Source organism: Solea solea, chromosome 3 (genome assembly GCF_958295425.1).
Source record: "Solea solea chromosome 3, fSolSol10.1, whole genome shotgun sequence".
Taxonomy (NCBI): domain Eukaryota; kingdom Metazoa; phylum Chordata; class Actinopteri; order Pleuronectiformes; family Soleidae; genus Solea; species Solea solea.
In genome coordinates this window covers 35,655,355-35,676,698 of record NC_081136.1, presented here as the reverse complement: position 1 = coordinate 35,676,698, position 21,344 = coordinate 35,655,355, and the positions used below count along the sequence as shown (strand labels likewise).

Genomic DNA, 21,344 nt, shown 5'->3' with positions numbered 1-21,344 from the left:
GATATGCTATACGATATGATTTGCGATTGAAATGTTTCATAAAAAAATTGTTGTTTTTTCTTTTCATTCTTTTTTTGGGGGAAAACATTTTTGGGGTTCGTTTTATAATTTTGTTTTTTTTAAGTTTAAAAAAAGTTTCTTCAACGTTATTTTTGTTTTTTTAAAGAGGTTTTAAGGGATTTTTAAGGTTTTTTTTAAAAATAAAGTTTATTTAAGGGTTTAGGACTCTCAGGGTCTGGGTTTCAGGACTGACGTGGTCTCTGCTTTAAGGTCACACAGATAAAAACATGAAGGCTGAGCAGCACACACACACACGACCTCTGACCTCGACAAGGTTCCTCCCTCACATTAAAAGCAGCTCCTCCTCACCTCCTCTCCTCACTCTCTCCTCCTCGCCGTCATGTTCACCAGTCTCCTCTCCACTCTCCTTCCCTCTCCTCTCTTCCTCCTCTTCTTTCTCCTCCTTGTCGCCGCAGTCTTGTACCTGACCACTCGTTGCTCTTCCTCCTCCTCACCTCCTCCTCCTCCTCGATGCTCCCTCCCCTCTCTGCCGAGGCTGCCCGTCCTCGGCAGCCTCCCCTGGCTGAGCCGACGCCTCCCCCCTCACCTACTCTTCTCTCAGCTCGCTCACAGGTAAACTGACCTGATCAGGACCACAAGTCCACATGGAGGCCAAAACCTGGTCCTGATGTGTGTGTGTGTGTGTGTTCCAGGTACGGCTCCGTGTTCTCGCTCTACCTCGGTCCTCACTTCACTGTGGTGATCAACGACCACCAGCACGCCAAAGAAGTTCTGCTGCAGAGAGGGAGAGACTTCGCTGGACGACCAAGCATGGTGACACACACACACACACACACACATAAATATTTAAACGTTCACGTCTTTATTTTTTATTTCACTGTCAGACAAACTTTTCCAACAGGAAACTGACGTTTGTAAACCACTCACTCTCCCACACCAAACCCCATAGAGAAAATCAGTGATTTTAGCTGGCGGGCGACACAGGAGCTGCTGGTCCTCTGCTGCCTCGTGTGGTCACTTTGTGTCACTGACGTTAATCTGAAGGAAGACTTTCAAACGCAGAATTGACAAAATAAGACATGTGAACTCAGTGATGGAGGCAACAGTGGATCAACTTAAAATTGTTGGTCTCATTGTGATTTGTGTGTAAGATGAATAGAAAACATGAAGTATCCATGTCAACAATGTTGAGTTTAGCTCACTGTCGTATCTTCATTAGCAAAACACGGGTTTTAAGTTAACTAAGGTGGGCATGCGCATTTCGACACAAAAAAACGGGGTTCCCTAACGGAATTTTCATGGGTTTCATCTACAATCCTGCGCGTGTCACACCCCCACCGACCCCCCCCCCCCCGTGTTGGATCTGGAACTTTCTCTGATGGTGAGTATTTCCTTAAATACACTTTAAGTTACTCTGTATTGTTGTTAATGTAATTCTCAGCAACGCGCAGTGTGTGTGTGTCTTTTTTAATGACTTGTCCACTTTGTTGAAGACAAACGTAAAGTTAAATGTTCGTTGTCGGTTTTCAGCTCGCGTCTGTTTACGTTAAGTGACTGGCGATGTGCGCGAGCTCAGAGTAGTGCCCGGCCGGGTTAGCATCAGCCTCATAGCCGGCGTGCGGACTCGTTCTTCGGACTATGGGGCTCTGCCGCTCACCGCAAATAAAGCGTCGTATGATTAATTATGAATTATTTTACATGCAGATGGTCGGTGATGTGTTTTTCTAACGATAGGTCGCGTTAAATGTGGTTATGAGCCGTAAAACTGAGGTGTATGTTTGAATGAACGCTAGCTAGTGAGCTCTGTAGTTGACGACCCTGTAGCAAACTTAGTGTTGTTAGCGCGACGCACAGTTTTAATCACCGCGCTAACTAACAACAGTCGGTTAACTCGCTGGTGGAGATATTAGTCATTCACTTAAATTGTCATTATTTAGCTGTAACAGTAACATTGTGCACTGTGTTACTGTAAACTCAAGCTGTCAAATTAGCTTGAACAGGTGTAACAACTCTTCTCTTCTATATAAATGTGTGTGTATATATGTATATGTGTATATATATATATATATATATATATATATACATATGTATATGTGTATATATATATATATATATATATATATATATATATACATATGTATATGTGTATATATATATATATATATATATATATATATATAGTACTGAAATAATAAGAATGAATTCAATTCATTTGTTTGTAAGCTAACGCAGGGGTCTTATAGTATGTTTTTTTTTATTAAGTATTTTACCTGGCTGTTTCCACAACCACTCATGTGAAATATGACTTCATTTAGTAGTAATTATATTTTTAAAAAGAGAAGTCACACTTGATGAACCAAGTTTTTGGTTCATCTTGGACTTCATCTAAGAAATCAAGAGAAATGTGCGTTGTCCCTTACAAAGGTTTGACTTTGAAACAGACAATTTCAAAAGTTTCAGGAGTCGCAAAAGTCGAAACCAGAGAAATCATACAAGTCAAACTTCAGAGTTTTCTGAACGTGAACCTCGTGACTTAGACCTTGTCGAGGCAGAGACTTCACAAAGTGGTCTAACACAAGAATCGCGTGAAAATGTTAGTTCAGAGTATTTAGAGGATGTAGATGCTAAAACATTGGATTTGCAACACTATCATCTATTTCAATATTGTGTTTTGTAAGCACCTCTTTGAGCACTTTTTTTTTTTAATTAAAGGTGGTGTTGTGTGTCCCAAAGCAGCAATTATTTACAGTAATAATTATTTTAATTTGAAATGAATGTCTTAATACTAAAATGTGATTCTGCTTTTGTGTTCAACAGATATGTGCAGAGTTCCATCGTGTCACCACCAAGGAGCTATTGGGGACTTTCAGATCAGCCTCAGATGAGTACATTGGTCAAGAAATGGAAACACTCCATGACAAGCTTCATCACCTACAAATCACACTGATCGCTTGAGTTCAATTTAAACGTTTATTGGAATTTACAAATCCGTGGTTCAGACTCCAATTAACACCACTGATGTAAAGATACAGTGTTGGTCACTTCTCTGACAAGTAGTTTTCTTTTTTCAGACATCTGACATTGGAGTACACAGAAGGAACACATCCCTGCAAGGTCTACCCCTGTTTCTCACAACATGCTTGGTGAGTACAATCCAATCCAACTTTATTTATAAAGCACTTTAAAAACAACAACAGCTGAAACAAAGTGCTGTACAACAGAGATAAATAAGATAATTAAAATATAAGAAATGACATCAAACAATAAAATACTGTAGAAAGTATAAATAAAAACACAAATGAAAAAGTCATACAATAAAACTATAAAAAGATAAAAACCAGTGTCTCATACTGGGTTTACTGTGAGTCAGTGAAATGTGCTAACCCAGCGCTCAGTTGGTGACTTATGTGTGTCATAAGAATGGATACTTGTGACCGAGTGAGTGATAAATCTGTTTTAGTATTTGTGAAAGTGTTTTGCGTTTTGTAAATTTCTTTAGTAAAATGTTAATTTGTTTCAAGTTTTGTAATACTGGTTTGCACTTCAGGCCACCGTAACTTTGGCTACACGCAGACGTGCATGGCAAAGCTTTGTTTTGTTATTATGGGGTGTTTTATTCATTTGGATAATGCTGCCCATTTTACAGTGTTAAATGTTATGCCTTTTAACTGTTGTTTGAAATTTCTACATCAAACTGTTGTGTTGTGCTTTTACAGGTTTTGCCTTATTTGTATTTGACACGGCCACAATCTTGTTGCTGTTGTTACAGTTGTATCGCACTGCACAATGACATGTTTACAAAATGGTAAGTATGTTTTGAATGTATTTGACCATAGGTCAGTAACACTTGAACTGTTACTTATTACTGTTGCTATTGTTATGGAGCTACTTGTTCTGCACTTGGAAACAGTTTCCAATGGTTACTTTCAATAAAATATGTAAAGTCAACTTTAAACTTGTTTTGTATTCTTTAAAATGCAACTTTAAATGTTATTAACCTTAACTTGACATATTAAGTGAACAACCATAAACTACTTTTTTGAGTTTTGTAAAATGTAAAAAACTCTAACTTTTAATTTTTACTAGTAACTGTGAACTGTTTGAAATCATAGAATTTTAAGTTGGCACAAATCTGACTTTCAAGTGTGTCTAAAGAAGAAAATGTAATTATAAAACAACATAATATTAGTTGATGGAACTTTTTTAAAACTCTAAAAAGTTTAAAACTTTTGTTGAAATTGTTTGAAACTGAAATGTGTATGAAATGAATTGAAAATTGATAGCAGTAAGTTTTGACCTTTCTCAACTTTTTCATTTTTACGGTGTGTGCTGTGATGTTAAAATCATTGATTTTCTCTGTGGGGTTTGTGTGGGAGTTTAATTCCAATCATGAATAAACCTTTTTTGTTTATCGCGTGTCCAGGTGACCACTGACCTGCTGACCAGAGGAGGTCAAGACATCGCGTTCTCAGACTACTCTCCTCTCTGGAAGTTGCACCGTCGCCTCGTCCACAACTCCTTCACGCTGTTTGGAGAAGGAAGCAGTCGCCTGCAGGACATCGGTACAGTCCCACCTGTCACCTCTTAGCCCCGCCCCTTATTATTTATTTTATTGTAAAATTGTCTGTATTGTGTCTCTGCAGTTCTGTCCTCCGTGGACAGTCTGTGCGTGGAGCTGTTGTCCGGCGGGGGGCGTGGCTTCGACCCGTCTCCCGCGATCACCCGGGCGATCACCAACGTCGTGTGCACGCTGGTGTTCAGCGCCACCTATCGCCACGGCGACGCAGAGCTGCAGGAGGTGCTGCGGTACAACGACGGCATCGTGCAGACGATCGCCAGAGGAGGACTGGTCGACATTTACCCGTGGATGAAGGTGCGACGACCGGACACGGTTTTTATTATCTTTTTTTTTACAATTGTAAAAAAATGTTCATAAAAGAATTCATAAAAAAAAATTTTAAATTAAAAAATGTTTTGTTTGTCCCTCAGGTTTTTCCTAACAAGTCTCTCAGTAAACTGAAGGACTGTATCAGTGTCAGAGATCGACTGCTGACTCGCAAACTGGACGAACACAAGGTAACACAAACACAGCCAAGGCCTTAAAGGGAGAGTTCAGGGTTTGTTGTCGTGTGGTGGATTGTAGCTGCTTAAAAACACACACACACACACACACACACAATAAAATCTACATCAGTTTAAGTTTTAAGAACGTGTTCACGTCTTTATCTCACTGTTAGACAGACTTTTCCAACAGGAAACTGAAGTTTGTGAAGCACTCACTCTCCCACACCAAAGCCCATAGAGAAAATCAGTGATTTTAACATCACAGCACACAGGAGTTGTTGATCCACTGCTGCCTCCATCACTGAGTTCAAATGTGTTATTTTGTGATTTCGGCACTTGAAAACCTTCGTTCAGATTGACCTCAGTGACACAAAGTGACCACACGAGGCAGCAGCAGACCAGCAGCTCCTGTGTCCCCGTGAGCTAAAATCACTGATTTTCTCTATGGGGTTTGGTGTGGGAGAGTGAGTGGTTTACAAACTTCATGACATTTGACTTGAATCGATTAAATTAACTAACACACACACACTCATCCAGGCTACACTGAGTGACGGCGACCCCCGTGACCTTTTGGATGCCTTGCTAAAGGGCCAGACAAGCAGGTCGTCCGGCTCAGAGGACGAGCAGATAACGGACGACCACGTCCTCATGACGGCGGCCGAGGCGTTTGGAGCCGGAGTGGAGACGACATCCACCACGCTGCTGTGGATCCTGGCTTATCTGCTGCACCACCCCGAGGTAAGAACACCCGCAGCAGCAGCAGCAGCAGCATCATCATCATCATCATCATCATGAGATGCTGAGTCATGATGACATGAAGAGGTTGATCCATGTTTTTCTGAAAACGCTCAGGTGCAGCGTCGAGCACAGAAGGAGCTGGACGAGAACGTCGGCGCCGAGCGGGCGGTGAATGTGTCGGACCGCGGTCGGCTGCCATATCTGGACTGTGTCATCAACGAGGGGATGAGGATCCGACCGGTCAGTCCTGTCCTCATCCCCCACACGGCCATGACCCACAGCAGGTAAACCTGAGACCACCTGAAACCACCTGAGACCACCAAAAGTTCCTCGATCCTTTTTTCTGACTGTTGTAAAGACTCAGACTCAAAGGCACCACCTGGTGGCAGTAACTGTGCTGTCCAGCAGGGGGCCACTCTGTTTGTTTAACAAACAAGAAAATGACCTATGAATGTGATTATTTTAGCACTTTTAGGGCTTATTTGTGCTCAAGGGCGAAGCATTATGTTTGTACGCTTCCAAAAACTGATTTGTACAAACACAAATACAAACGTTTCCCATAACGTGTATGTGTGTGTGTATATATGTGTATATGTATGTGTATATATATATATACTGTGTGTGTGTATATATGTATATGTATGTGTGTATATATGTATATGTATGTATATATGTGTGTGTGTGTATATATATATGTGTATGTGTATATATATATATATATATATATATATATATATATATACTATACATATATATATATATATATATATATATTTAAATGTTGCTAATCATGCTGCAAAAATGCCCCAAACATTAAAAAAAACACCAAGTTCTAAAAATATTTAAATTGTACTCTTGATTGTCCACCAGGGGGCCATTTGTCACGTTATCCCGCAAAAAATAGATTTAATCACAAAGCATATTACTAAAATGTAAATAACTAAATCATGTAAATGATTTGTAAATCCTGCTGCAAAAACCTCTCACATTAAAAAAAAAAACATAAGTTCCAAAAATGTTTTGCGAAAATATCTTTGGTAACGTTAGAAAAAAGCTTGTTGTGACCATTTTTGCAAACATTACGACGAGCAGTCAAGAAAAACATTACTAATGTTAGAAAAACATGTTTTATTCGCTGCAGTATTGGCGGTCACTCTGTTCCCTGTGGGACTCGAGTGTTGGTCAACATGTGGTCGATTCATCACGACCCTCAACACTGGGACAAACCTGACCTTTTCAACCCAGGTTAAACAAACACAAATATCAACTTTACCAGCTTTAATGAAACAAAAAAAACACTCCAAACTCATAATCTTTCTCTTTTTTTTTTCTTCATACTTTTCCCAGATCGTTTCCTTGACGACCAGGGTCAACGAGTCACACCCACCTGCTTTCTGCCCTTTGGGGCGGGGCCTCGGGTCTGCGTCGGTGAATCACTGGCCAGGCTGGAGCTCTTCCTCTTTTTGGCATCGCTGCTCCAGCGAATGAGCTTCAGTCAGCCAGACGGGGTTTCCCCGCCCAACCTGCAGGGGCGACTTGGCGTGGTCCTGCAGCCGTTACCGTATCAGGTCGCTGTCGCACCGAGGCCGGGTTGGGAGGGCGGGGCAAAGTGAAAACAAACCAAAAAATGTTGTTGTCAAAATTTTGTGTAGTAATAACATCCTGATTAAATTATGATTACATTAAAAAATATACAAATAATAGCAAAGAAATTATAAACCTGCTTTAAATAAAGCTTTTGAATATGAATTTGTTTTATTTAATAAATGTTAGTTAAGGTTAGGTGCCAATGTTAGCTGTGTAAAAAGTATTAGCAATGGTAATATGATCTAACATTTCATAGCTTTTGAGAATATTGGACTATTTTTTTGGTACAATTTTTTTTTTGTTTAACATAAAACCATCCAATAAACCAAGCTGATACAAAGAGGCGTGGCCTGTTTGTCCAAGATGGCAATACCGGATCACATGACATGGATGCTACAACTAAACCTGTCACTTAAACCAAATTTATCGTAGAGGATTTATCTCTGATTTTGAGTCTTTGATTTATCGCAAAAATCTGGCAAATATGGCCATTAAGTAGTTTTAATGTAAGATAACATGTCTAAGCAGAATGATTTAAAAGCTAATTTGGCTAATGATACTTATGATTCAGTGTAAACATTTCACATAAAGAGTTATTTGGCAACGCTAACATTTAATAGCTTTTGAAAATATTGGTGATTTTTATTTGTTCAAAATAAATCCATCCAATAATCCGAGCCGATACAAAGAGGTGTGGCCTGTTAGTCCAAGGTCGCACTACTGGATCACATGACATGGACGCTACAACTAAACCATGAAGTTCGCATTGACTCTCATCTTTGACTTCGTACGTAATCTCACAGTGCCAAAAAACATTTAATAAAATTGTCTTTTATTTTAAGTGACAAATTTTTATCGTACATGAACAAATTTGATTTTGGGTCTTTGATTTATTGTAAAAATCTAGCAAAAAAATAGCCGTTAAGCGATTCTTATGTTGGCTAACAGCATAAGCATGCTGTGCAAACTCATTTGAAAGCCTCAACGATGTAAAGTAAAAAAAAAAAAAAAACCTAATTAAGTTTTATTAAACCAATCTTTTGTGTTTGGATTAATAATTATTGATGGATTGTCTGATCGTGTGCGTTTGGACAAATGGAGACAGACGTGATGGATTTGACAGTTTTATTCAGTTTATCTTCACACACTGTTAGAACAGGCTGGTTTAGTTAGGTCAAACACACACACACACACACTTACTAGTAATTAGACAATACTAATAATTCGCATTATTATCATCAATATATGACGACAGGGTTTTTAAACGCCGATCTCTTCTCTGCTGCCTTCGACAACTCGGACAGAAACCTCATGCAGAAAAGGACAGAAGAGAAGAGATGAGGGACAGGGGGCGGGGCTAAAGTAGTTTCATCAATCACCACAGGGGGAGCTGTTTCCGATATAAATGTCAATGAAAGAGAAAAAATTCGGCCATAAAAACACATTTTTGGAGTCTAAAACCTTTACTGGTTTCAAGTTTCAGGTTTGGCTAAGTTTTACGCTAATTGGAAATTTTGCAGTTTTTATGCTTTTACAGAAGCTAAAAAACTTCCAAACAAGTCTTGAACTTTTACTTTGAAAGTGACCTGAGGACACATCCAAGCTTTTCAAACTAAAAGTAGTAACTTAAAGACAAATCCGGCCCCTGTACTTGAATCCAGTCAGCGTGAACCTCTGAGAGGACTATTTTTGTTCACCCAAATTAGACGAGGAAAAACTCAACAAAAAAAATAAAAAAGACAAACCAGGTTTTCAAAAACTTCGCTCGGCCCTAACACCAGCCTCACACACGCCAAACCGTTTAAAGATTTCTGTCCCTGAATGTGTCACAGTGCCAGGTGAGTGTTGACGTCCCGTGTGTCTGGATCTTCAGTGGGAATCAAACCCTCAACCCTGGGAACGTCGTCCATTACACTACATGGAGGTAAACAAATGCCAGAACTTTCCTCTAGCTTAAGCTTTGTAGCTTCAAATTTGAGATCGCAGGAGGTTCTGGTGAAATAACCAACCTTTTTATCCCCACTCATGTCAGTGGTTGACTACATTTCCCATGATGCCTCTTTAGAACAGAGAGTTACCTCCTGCCATTAGCCAAAATCTGAAGATAATTCCTACTAATTACTTAAATCTATGGTTGTTAGCACTCGCAGACGTCAACACTCCAGGAATTGCGAGATATTCTGGATAAAATCCTTGTAAACAAACCGTGTTTCCTTCGGGAGGCTGATCGGACGGTTGCAGAAGCCTTTGGGAACCTGAGCTACGAAACACATCCCAGACATTTCTCCAGTCATTCCGGTCGAAAGCTCACACCCACGCAGAGCGAGAACAGCTCTATCTAGCGCTAAGTAATAACAGTTGTCAAGTAGAAATGGCACTCTGTAACCATGGAGATATACAGTATAACCTTATTAGTTCAGGTCAACAAAGGAAAACACCATTAACCACAACATCAACCACAATATCGACGGCTCGGTGTCACCCTTGAGCGTTCTCCAGGAGGTTCTCCAGGAGGTTCTCCAGGAGGTTCCTAAGCCTCTACAAACGTCTCAGTCCACAGGCGTAAACTTCGCCTCCCTTCATTTGAATTTTTGACCTCAGTCGCAGACAAATCAGCGTCCCATCATTTCTTTGAGCTCAAGACCAGATCCCCGTGTTTGTGAATCTACCCACTATTTATTTTTTTAAGTACGAATCCAATCTTGCAACAAAACATCCAGCTGTGAATCGGTCAGAGATTATCGCCCTTTGTCCAAACACAGCTCCGTCCATCGTCGTTCCACTAAGTCGTACCAATTGTCTTTTTCTTGACAAGTCAGTGTTGTGATGCAGCATGGACACAGGGTTTAAGAATCATTCGACGTCATTTCAATGGAGAAGTGATGACTCAGGTGACCCAAAACAACCGCCAGGTCAGGTGACCGCTGCGCAGTTGCCATGGTTACACGGGGACCTGAGAACATCACGTTTCTCCTAAATGATATTGCCTCAAGATGCCGTGTCTGAACTTTCTGAAGACCCATTCGGACTGGATTGACCTGTGAGGGGAGGCGCTCTTTGCTAATTTAAGATATTGTTTTTTTACTTCCTTCAAATTTCACACTGAAAAGATTGAGTTATTTTTAACGTTATTATTTCCGCAGTTGTGTACCCCTTGCTGTCCTCCCCCTACTGGCAAAAATCCAGTCTGCATGAGATATTTGTCGGTACAATCTAAGAACATCGCTGCACGTTCTTCTCATGTCTCCTCCAACATCTGGTCTGGATCAGCACACGTTTGCCAAACGCTCTAACACATTTACACAAAAATCTGCAAAAACAAGTGCACTTTGTGGGAGCGGGTTACAAAAAAAAAAAAAAAAAAGCAGAGTCACCGCTCGCCCTTTTGTTGAGAGTGACAACCGGGACAACAGTATGTTATGTCCTATACGAAGATTATTACACATGACAATCAAAAACTATTACAAACGTGTAACGTCGTGCCTTCATGTTGGAAATGACTCGTATCTAAAAACCAGACGTGTGCGCGGTTGTTGGGTTAAAAACCTCGCGGATCTCTTTGGCCTCATCGACGCGTAAACACAGAAATCTCCGCGATACAGCAACAACAAAAACCCAGAAATGCTGGAGTATATATGCCAGGCCTGTATGTGGCGCTGTAACACTACCACAACACTACACAAAAAGTGGTTAAGGTCTCCCAAAGAGGCGCTTCCATGTGGATAAAACTGGTTCTCCAGCGTGCAGGTCCTTAGAGCTGTTTTCTTTGTGATCCAAAAGGTTGAAGAGAAGTTCCTCATCGGTGAATCAGTTGACCAATATTTTTGCCAAATCAAAACTTATTTGGAGTAGCGAGGTTTTCACCCAACAACGTTAACGCATCCGTCTTACCGGCTTATTTACACACAGGCTGCTCTCAGACATGCAGTGAAGTCCGGAGATTCTCGGGAGACTGTCGGGGAAAAAGTCGCTCCAGACATTCTCTGGGAATTCTCCTGCAAACTCCACCGGTCAGTACTCCAGATAATGCCCCCCCCTCCCCTCCTCCCCCCACGTGCTTCGGACATCCTCCTGTTGTGAGTAAACGACAAACTCCGGACAATGCACAAAATAAATGCGGAATCCGTGTCTGAAAACGGCTACAGACTCTTGCTGATGAAAAATATTGCTCATCACTAATTCACACTCTCAGTTGGTTATAAATACACCATCATGTACAATACAAATGTAACTAACACTCTGTCATTGACAAAATATACTCTACCTTTAAGTCTTTCTGGCACAAAATATCAACATTATTGACACGCCTATCAATCCGACGGTGTACCAAACATTAATATGTTACAACAATGGACGGGAAAATAAACTGGATCGGGCGTTTGACCCTGACAGAGCTTCACTGGTTGGGTTTTTGAGTCGATTTTTTTTTTTGTACTTTAGAAGATGGAGGGTTCTGGAGAGCCGTCTGTGAATCGAGAGTTGAGACGAGGACTGAAAGTGTCGTTGTGTGTTCCGGCGATGACGTCTTTCTCGCATGTGACATCTTAACCAGAGAAAGAGACAAAGACGGGAGCGATGATGACACGTCTCTGTTGGTGCTTTGTTTCTCACTAACAGCAACCATTGTTTGCTCCCTATTGATACAAAAGACGGTGCCAACGCACAGGAAACCGACCCACCCCCCTCTACTGTGAACAACTTCCATGCAGGATCGAGTTGAGAAGCTGTCTCTCCAGTTTCCTGACAGACATCTTCGTCAACTCGTCTCTAAAGCTGAATGAATCACGCTTCCCTCCGTCAGTCTCGGTGATTCATCCTCCTACATCTGTCTCTTTATGTCCAAAACGGCCAGTTTGTCCCCGAGACGTTTCCAAAACCTCCGTCATCGAACGAGGACGCTTCTGCAAAACCTGCAACTATTTTGAGTTGCTCTTTTCTCGCTAGCGACGGACAGACGTAAAACAGAAGACGCTAGAGCAAACGAGGCGTGCCGTGTTTACGCTGCAGAAGGCAGAGATGTGTATGATTGCGATGTTTATGACGTCAGTGGAACATGCAGAGGATTACTGGGCCCAGACTGGGGAAACGACTGGAAGGAACTTTTCCAGTTCTAAATCTAGATCCTCAACTTAAATGGCTTCTTTCATTGTTCTGTGTGCTTACGAGAAAAAGACTGAAAGAAACTCCACAGGGAACCTTTGAAAAGTTTGAATTATAAACCCAATCGGTTACTAAATGGATTCACGGATGCATCACGACAAACAGTTTCAGCCCACTCTCTCTTCGCAGACTCGGCTCTCCAGAGTTTTACTCTGTTGGGATCTGCATTAGAGCAGGGTTCCTTTCCCTTTCTTGACATTTCAAAAATTGATGACCACAGCTCAGTGGGTCGTAAACCTTTATAAAGCCCAGAGGGTTAGTAAACACCCCTCCCCCTCTTCAAATCTCACCGTGCTGGACCCTGGAACCACAGCCAAGTAAAATTTCAGTGTTCAGATCAGATTTCTTCCAATGACGGATCCGATACCTGTGCTGTTCTGACGAACATTGACTAAACCTCATCAAAGTCTCTGTTACAAAACAAGTTTCTCTTCATCCCTTGTTTGGGTGCCAACTGGTTAGCTCCGCCCATGTCTGTCAATCACACCGTCTCCATGACAATGACGACTTCGCCACAGTCCTCCGATGTCGGAGTGGTGGTGGAGGTGGGGGTACACAGTGTCAGTTCTTCCCCTGCGGTTCTTTGACCTCTCGCGGGACAGTCCACGCTATCATGAAGATCAGTGCTTACACCTCCTTTCTTATCCTTCTCCCCTCCTCCTCTCCTGCCCTCCTCCTTCCTTTTCTCCTCCTCCTCCTCCTCCTCCTCATCATCATCTTCCTTCTCTACCCGACATCGGCAAACTTCGATTCCAGAGTCACCTGTTAGTCGTCGATGTCTGTACTGGCTCTCATCGGCTCCCATGTCGTCTTCTTCATCATCGTCATTGTCCTCCTGCTCCTCCTCCCCGTCCTCCCATTCAGGAGGACCTGGTTCAAAGATGTCCACACATGGGGAGAAGAGAGTCTGCTTTGGAGGGGACTGAGTGGCACGAGGTGATGGGGAGAGTGAGGACGCATGGCCAGATGAGGATCCACCTTTTTCAGATTGGTGCAGAGCAGTGAGGGGGTCCAGGAGTAAGGTAGAGGTGAGGGCAGGAGGGGAGGTGGGAAATGGAGGAGAGGGAAGGGAAGAGGGTGAGGAGGGAGGTGACTGGGGAGGACCAAACAAACATTCAGGCTCTATATTTATGGCTGGGCAGGAAGAGGGGGATGCAGATGTTAGGAAGGTGAGCACTGGGGTAGGAGCTGTTGGTGAACCTGATCTAGAACCAGCACCAGAGCTAAACCCACCTTGGGTATTTAATGGTAGTGGACCAACAATACCAGATGCTGGCAGCTGAGACAGGACTAACTCAGCCGGTACTGCATCTGGATCTAGACTTGACGCAAGAACAGCTACAGTCCCTGGTTGTTGGGGCAGGCGCAGAGATACCGAGATGAGACCAGACCCAGGGGGCAATTCTGGGTTTTTACAAAAAGCTAATGTGGAGGACATGGCTGCTGCATCTGTGGCTAGGCTGAGGTTTGAATGTACATGAGTTGGAACAGGCTTAAATGCAGAATCTGGAACAAGGGTGGTCTTACTTTGTGAGTCTGACTCAAGGGAAATATTTGAAAGTACAGGTCCTGAAAATTGGGTATGGTTTGGCATTAACACGCCTGGGAGGGGTGTAAGGTTTAAGGAAACTGCTGCTGGGGACGGGGGAAGGTTAATAGGAACTGCATCTCCAGCTTGATTTGTAGGCACTGGTTCTGGAGTTTCAGTCAGGTTTGAGGGTGTTTGGAAAAAGTTTGTAGGGGTCAGAGCTTGAGGAGAGTTTGAAGGTATCGCAATTGTAGCTTGGGAAAGGTTGGAAGGTACAGGGGTTAAGGCTTGGGGAGGGGTTGAAGGTGCTGGGATTGGAACAAGGGCAGGATTTGGATCCAGGATAAGGGGAACGGCAAAGTCTGTAATCAGAGCCAAAGTTCTTTCAACATCTGGGGACGGTACTAAGGCTGGGCTACAAGGAACATTGGCTGCATTAAAAGATCCTGTTGGATTAAGGGTCTCCAGAGTTAAGTTGATTCCCAGTCTGTCAGAGGTGCTTTCTGTTGGAGTAGAAGGGCTTGACGTTGAAGTGGTTTTCAGGGACGCTGTAGTTTCAAGGCCATTAGCTGGACCTTCAGTGGTTATGATTTGGATAGAGGGGAGTGCTGCTTCAACAGCTCTTGGACTAGGGAGTGTGTTTGAGCTACAGGTGCTGGTTGTGGTGATACAGGGTGTCAGATCAAGGTGTCGCTTTACAGAAGGTGTGGTTCCAAGTGGAAGGGCAACCTCTGAACCGGGAGAAGGTGAAGGCTGTGGTGAGGCTGCCCTGGTAACAACAGCCACCGTAACAGTCTGGTTGGGAACCGATGGGTCCGTGGCAAGAGGTTCCTGAGCTCTGGCAGCTTCGACGTCATTTATGTCAACGACCACTGAGGCAACCATCCTCTCAGACGCACAACGCTCCTCACTTACTTCTAAGCGTGTGGCTGCAGCAGTGATAGTTTCCATGGTGACATCAAGAGTGAGGGGCGCAGCCTCACTGGGAGTGGAGGCGTGGCTTGTGTCTGTCTCATATGTGACGGGTGCGGATAGGGAGGAGCTACACGGAGAGGAGGGGCAGCAGGAGTCACAGGAACAACTGGAGCTGCGAGAAAGACGGACATCATTCAATGATTGAAAACAAGAACGTCTAAAATATCACAAGAATATGTGAAAATCAGTGATTTTAGCTCACAGGGACACACGAGTTGTTGATCCACTGCTGCCTCCATCATTAAGTTCAAATGTGTTATTTTGTGACTTCGGTGTTTGAAAACCTTCGGTGACACCGGCAGCAGTAGACCAGCAGCTCCTGTGTCCTGTTGGAAAGTAGTGTAGTAGCATCTTTACCTGTTATCAGAGCTGAGGGAGGAGGGGCCATCACTGTGCGGGCAGTGCAGCAGAGGGCCGTGCTGAGTGAGCAGGTGGGGGTCCACGGTGCGAGGCGGCTGTGGGTAACGTGGGGCGGTGAAAACGGAGCTGTAGGGGGGAGGGGGGGTGGACGGCTGAGCCGCAACCTCCTCATAGGACGGCAGCTTCAGAGATGCCAGGAAACCTGGGATGAGAATTGGGGGGGCGGGGTTAAAGCAAAGTCTTCGTTTATAATCTTCAATGATCCACATGGGACGAGTACTGAGAACCAGTACTAAATTGGTACCAGTTACCAATCGGTTAGAATTGAGGTATTGATCAGCATTTGGACAATTATTTATTCTAACTTTGATTGAGAACCACTGGGAATCAAAACATTTTAGCAAATGTAGCTACGGTGTCAAAAAACAAGCTCTGACTTCATTGTCTTGATGCTGAGACAGACAGACAGACAGACAGACAGACAGACAGGTCTTACTGAGGTCCAGCATGGAGGAAGGGTAGGAGCTTGCGCCATTGTAGGCCAGCATGCTGATCTCTCTCTGCCTCTGCTGCTGCTGGTCTCTCAGTTTTGCTCGACGGTGTCTGTAGGCACAGCAGCAGCTGAACAGGATCAGGACGGTCCAAAGCAGCCAGAACCCTGAACACAAGAATACAGGAGTGTTTAATGCAAACAATCATCAGGTGGTTTGACCTTCGGCTCACAAATCGGCTGAAACCAGACTCTGTGTTTGACTTTATCGGCTAATGTAGCAAGACGCAGATACATTAGCCGCTAAAGTAAAGTAAAGCGGCTAGCGATGACAGTAGCTGCTGTAAGGTCTCCCCACAGAAAGAGCAGGAGAAAAAGCAAGTTTAACTCGAGGATTAGCACCAGAGACGGCAGCACTTGTGTTTCAAAGTCTGTATTACTTTACTACTTATTTTTAGCGCATTTCTCGCAAATATTAGCGAGGTGTCATTAGCTTTGTTTGTGGTTTAGCTTAGCTACGAGAATGTGTTCCTTACAAGTGAAGGTCATTAGAAACATTAAAAAACTGGGATGAGTAAAAGTTCAGCGATGGGTCAGTCACCATGGTAACAGGACAGTACGACAACACTTACACCAGAGTTCGTAGTAGTAGGTGCAGCAGCCAGTCTCTCCACAGCAGTGTCCCGTCTCGCACAGGTATCCTCCGTTAGTATTGGCCCCAGGGCAGTACCGCGGTCTCCCCAGCAGGGGCAGGCTGCCACCGGAGTGGTACTCCATTGCGCCCCTGCTCTGCCCGGACTTAGCCCTGCGCCACCGCTACCTGCTACCACCACAAGCTGCTAACTAGCTGTTAGCGACTAAGTTAATTGATCCCCGGTCAGAGTCGAACTACATTTTTACGTTATTAGTTTTATTGCTGAATTTCACTTCTGGGTGAGATCGGGAGGGTTGGATTAGCGTTTAGCTGCTAACCTTAGAGTAGCTTTGTGAAGCTAATCCACATCTTTAGTCTGCTGATGCAGCTGTTAGCCTAGCATTTAAACTGTCCAGCTCATTACTCGCGTTAGTTAGCTAGCACCAAAATGATGAAATGAACTGCGTCAGTTTCACTGGAGGCAGAACTCGCAAACAAACGGCATCAGTGCCGACGAGAGCGTGTGAGTGTGCGAGAAGTGCCGGAGTGGCTGGTGGAGCGGGACACGATGACGACCTGCAAGGAAAAAGACAATCGTTTATTGACAAACACACACACACACACACACACACACGTTACTACAGGCCTGTTTGATATTCAACACTGCACTGACTCAAACCACAACTCAACACAAAGCTCCTTCTCTGTGCGGGTGTCACACACACACACACACACACGCATACACAGATATTACTATGAAATAAACTCTTTGAACTCTTCACTTAATCCTGTACTTTTATTGCCAAAAATGTCACCATTAAATGCTCTTATTAATCATTTATGAACAATAATTACTGCCGTTTTAATTAAATAATGTTATTTAATGAATATGTTCACGTCCTTTTCTCACTGTTTGAATTTTCAAGCAAGAAACTGAAGTAAACCGCTCACTCTCCCACACCAAACCCCATAGAGAAAATCAGTGATTTTAACATCACACACACAGGAGTTGTTGATCTGCTGCTGCCTCCATCACTAAGTTCAAATGTCTTATTTTGTCACTTCGGTGTTTGAAAACCATCATTCTGATTTGCCTCAATAACACAAATTGACCACACGAGGCAGCAGTAGACCAGCAGCTCCTGGTTCCCTGTGAGCTAAAATCCCTGATTTTCTCTATGGGGTTTGGTGTGGGAGAGTGAGCGGTTTACAAACTTGAGTTTCCTGTTGGAAAAGTCCGTCTCACAGTGAGATAAAGACGTGAACATACAGCGAATGTTGTGTCTCTGCTCAGTGAGAGCGAGCCTCACTGTTGCAGGCTGCAGGGGGCGCTCACAGCACAAAAACCTACAAAACCTTGAACTATGCCTTTAATCCTAAATCTATGAGGACCACACACACACTGCTGCAGAGTTCAGTTCATGGTGGTGGTCTCTGTACAGAGTTTCCTACAAGGCCAAGTTCTGCCTGCATGCTGCAGTGCAACACACACACACACACACACACACACTGCATTGACTTCCATTCATTTAACACAACCAGCTAATAACTAACACTAACCTTAACCATAACCACTCAAAATACAAATCATTAGTCCTAAACTTTAACCAGTTCCTTCAGAAAAAATTACGTTCTGCCTAATTAGAACCAGGTTTTGGTCTCCATGAGGACTATACTGGTCCTGACAAGGTCAGTGTTTATGACAGCAAAAAAAGAGGTAACACATACAACACACACACCCACACACACACACACACACACCTGCTCAGAAATGACACCATGGTAAACATAACGGTCAGTGAACGCAGCTCGCGCGCGCGCATACACACACACACACACATATTTATAAATATTAAATACACGGAGGCCATGAGTGTGTGTGTGACAATATAAGTGTACAATTTAAACACACACACTGATGACCTCACACCGTGTCTGTGTGTGTGTGTGCGTTGTGTAGCTCGGCGCCGTTAACGGACAAATCCCCCCGGTCCATGATAAACAACAACAGCCGTACCGCCTCCTTCCTCCTCCGCCGTCACTCCGCGGGCCTGTGCGCCGCTCCTCCCGGTGTAAATGAGCGCCTGTGGGTCGGTGCTCGGTTCCGCCGCGGCCTCCGCTCTCTGTCTTCTCTCCGGTTCCCCTCTCCGCCTCCTCGCTCTCCCTCCTCGGTGAGACCCTCCGCCAGCCCCGCCGCCATCAGCACCAGGCAAGCGGCACGTCAAGCCCCCGCGTACGGATACGACACACTTCCGGCCCTCGTCGCTAATCCTCGTATCAAAATAAAAGCACCCGAATGTGGGGGGAGAAAAAACTATGACGAAAGCATTTGCTTTCACAGTGAACGCTCTTAAACGTGACGCTTTTAAAAGCCCGACTATTGTCACTGCATTATTCGTGTTTACCTGTGACACGTCCGTACATTAACATAACTTGCAAATACTCGCCAAAGCTAATATTAAAACTCACTCTGTTCACAGTAAAGTGCGATCAACAGCTAGCTATGAGCGCGCACTTACAACTGTCGTACATTTCTGACACGATATCCTGGATGCACGGGTTAGTTTTTTACTAGATGGCAAAGTTAATGCAAACACGCGAGTTAACACTAATTTCAACACAAAGAATAGAAATGTGCGTTGTTTACGTCACAGTGTTTTCGAGCAAAATAATTTGTTTTTTCGTATTAACCTGTGACACGTCTGTACGTAAACACAACTTGCGACTACTCACCTGGCGCTAAAACGAATGCAAATGCTAACTCAGTTGGATGCAGGTTAGCTTTTTGCGATATTGTACATTTTTCAAAATGTTTGCCAAATTCTCAACTGGAATGAGCTAACATCATTCCGACTTTCAACATATTCATGCCGTGTTCCATTTACATCAGGAGTCGGAACCTCGCGTGAAGTTACCTCATTCCAGTTGAGAATTTGGTGCAAAAAACAAAACAAAAACTGCTACAAACTGTACCTTGGGATTGCCTTTGTTAGCAATGCTAGTTGATGACAACGCTTGACATTTTATATGCATAAAAACAACGTAGCAACATGTTTACGATTAAAAATGAAACTGCGGAACAAACATGACGACAGCAGCGCTAAAAAAATTGTAAAAGTAGTGAAATTCCCCGGAAATTCCAAATTCTGACTTGAGTCATTATCGACTAGCATTGCTAACAAAGTTAAATCGAGATACATGTTGCGTTCTATTTTGCACATAAAAACAACATAGCAACATGTTTACGATTAAAAATGAAACATACACGACACAAGCGCTATAAAAACGGTAAAAGTAGCCATGTTTTTTATGGCCCCTGAGTTGTGACTACAACTGGAATAAACCATTTAAAATAATTAATTAATTCTTCTTTTTTTTAACCACATTTATAAACCAATATTTAATATCTGTGTTTCCTTGTGACGCAACAAAGATGATACTTTTATTTTGACTCCAACCGGAAGTGCCCCGCGTGCGTCTGTCCTCAGACTGGACGGACCCGCCATTACAGACAGATGAGCTGTCCACACACACACACCTCTGTCCCCCGCTTTGTCCCCGGCTCGTGTCTCCACAACAACGACACTCACGCGCTCACTCATGCACGCGCTCACAGATGAACGCGTTAATAACAACAACGTAGTGAAGACATTTTATCATTTTTCCAACATCAGTCGCAGCAGAAATGATGAAGAAGATGATGATGATGATGATTCTCAAGGCGGACGCACGCGCCTGTGATTGGTCAGATGTGACAGACTGTGAGCCAATCAGAGCGCGAGGCTGCCGCTCGTAGCAACAAGAGGAACTTTAGTTATTTATTTATTTATTTTATTTTAATCCAAACAAGAGTTTACAAACGTGTATTTACGACAGACTAAACTTTAAATATATAATAATAATATGATTATTTATCTATTTTCCAGTGTTTCACACATTAATGCACTTTTTTTATTTTTTATTTGTCCTTTAAAATGAAATATATATATACACGAACATACTGACAAGATAGTAAAATAAAAATTAACAAAATTAATAAAAAGTGAATTCTTATAATAATAACAATAATAATAATCTAATCAAATCGTCATCATTTAACTGTGTTATTTTGTTAAAATGTTAAAAACAGTTGATTAATTACGCTGTTAACTTATTTTACAACATGATTTGTTTTCAGTTGATTAAACAAGTTTAATTTTTTTTTTATTGTAGTGAATGACAAAATAAAATACAAAAATAAAAACATCCCATTTAGAAACAATATGGTCACTTTAATATTAGTTTGACTTTAATGACTTTAATGTAATGTTAGGCTGCAACAGTTCAATTATTAATCACTTATTCTGTTTGGTTTTTTTAAACCAGTTTTTCTGATATTTTCTCTTTTTTTTTTGCTCCATAAAACAATGAAAACTGATCAATTAATCAAGAAAATAAGAGAATCCATAATAAGCTCCGACTTAGGTCTTAGTGCTGTGACGCCCTCTGGTGGTGAAAGAGTGTAAAGCTACATGAAGGATTCAAAGTCCTGCAGGTGAGAGGTTTTTTTAGTGAATTAACCCTTTAATCTTTAAAAAGTCTGAATTATGAGAAACAAAAGTAAGAATTAATAAAGTAGTTTTCCAATGTGATTGAAAGTTTGACTCACTGTCACCAGTAGGAGGCAGAAGAGTCCAGCTGAGCAGAGGAGGAGGGGGAGGGGTTAATATGGTAATGACAGGGTTAATGCTCACACGTTCATAAACTGAGGAATGTGTTGATCTCATAGTAAAGCGCCACTCAGGTTT

General features: G+C 42.7%; 2 protein-coding genes across 6 annotated transcripts; one reads left to right on the top strand and one right to left on the bottom strand.

The window, feature by feature from the left end:
* Nucleotides 1-372: 372 nt before the first annotated feature.
* Nucleotides 373-11,948, top strand: LOC131456340 (steroid 17-alpha-hydroxylase/17,20 lyase). Of its 5 annotated transcripts, none has more exons than XM_058624610.1 (10): nt 714-834; nt 2,839-3,164; nt 3,738-3,826; nt 4,445-4,583; nt 4,665-4,894; nt 5,011-5,097; nt 5,623-5,823; nt 5,938-6,107; nt 6,965-7,068; nt 7,171-11,948. In XM_058624610.1, exons 3-10 carry the CDS (start codon nt 3,824-3,826, stop codon nt 7,434-7,436), a joined length of 1,200 nt encoding a protein of 399 aa, XP_058480593.1. In that variant the 5' UTR covers nt 714-834; nt 2,839-3,164; nt 3,738-3,823; the 3' UTR covers nt 7,437-11,948. The 5 variants fall into 5 exon arrangements, with proteins under 5 accessions (XP_058480591.1, XP_058480593.1, XP_058480594.1 ...); XM_058624611.1 differs by lacking the exon at nt 714-834 and adding an exon at nt 1,387-1,402; XM_058624612.1 differs by lacking the exon at nt 714-834 and adding an exon at nt 1,476-2,021 and having other exon boundaries at nt 2,839-3,135; nt 3,791-3,826.
* On the bottom strand, nt 8,522-18,785 carry LOC131456317 (mucin-2-like). The gene is made up of 5 exons (XM_058624577.1): nt 18,575-18,785; nt 16,556-17,133; nt 15,930-16,091; nt 15,431-15,635; nt 8,522-15,185 (listed from the first exon to the last, which is right to left on the bottom strand). Exons 2-5 carry the CDS (start codon nt 16,698-16,700, stop codon nt 13,052-13,054), a joined length of 2,646 nt encoding a protein of 881 aa, XP_058480560.1. The 5' UTR covers nt 16,701-17,133; nt 18,575-18,785; the 3' UTR covers nt 8,522-13,051.
* Nucleotides 18,786-21,344: the final 2,559 nt, after the last annotated feature.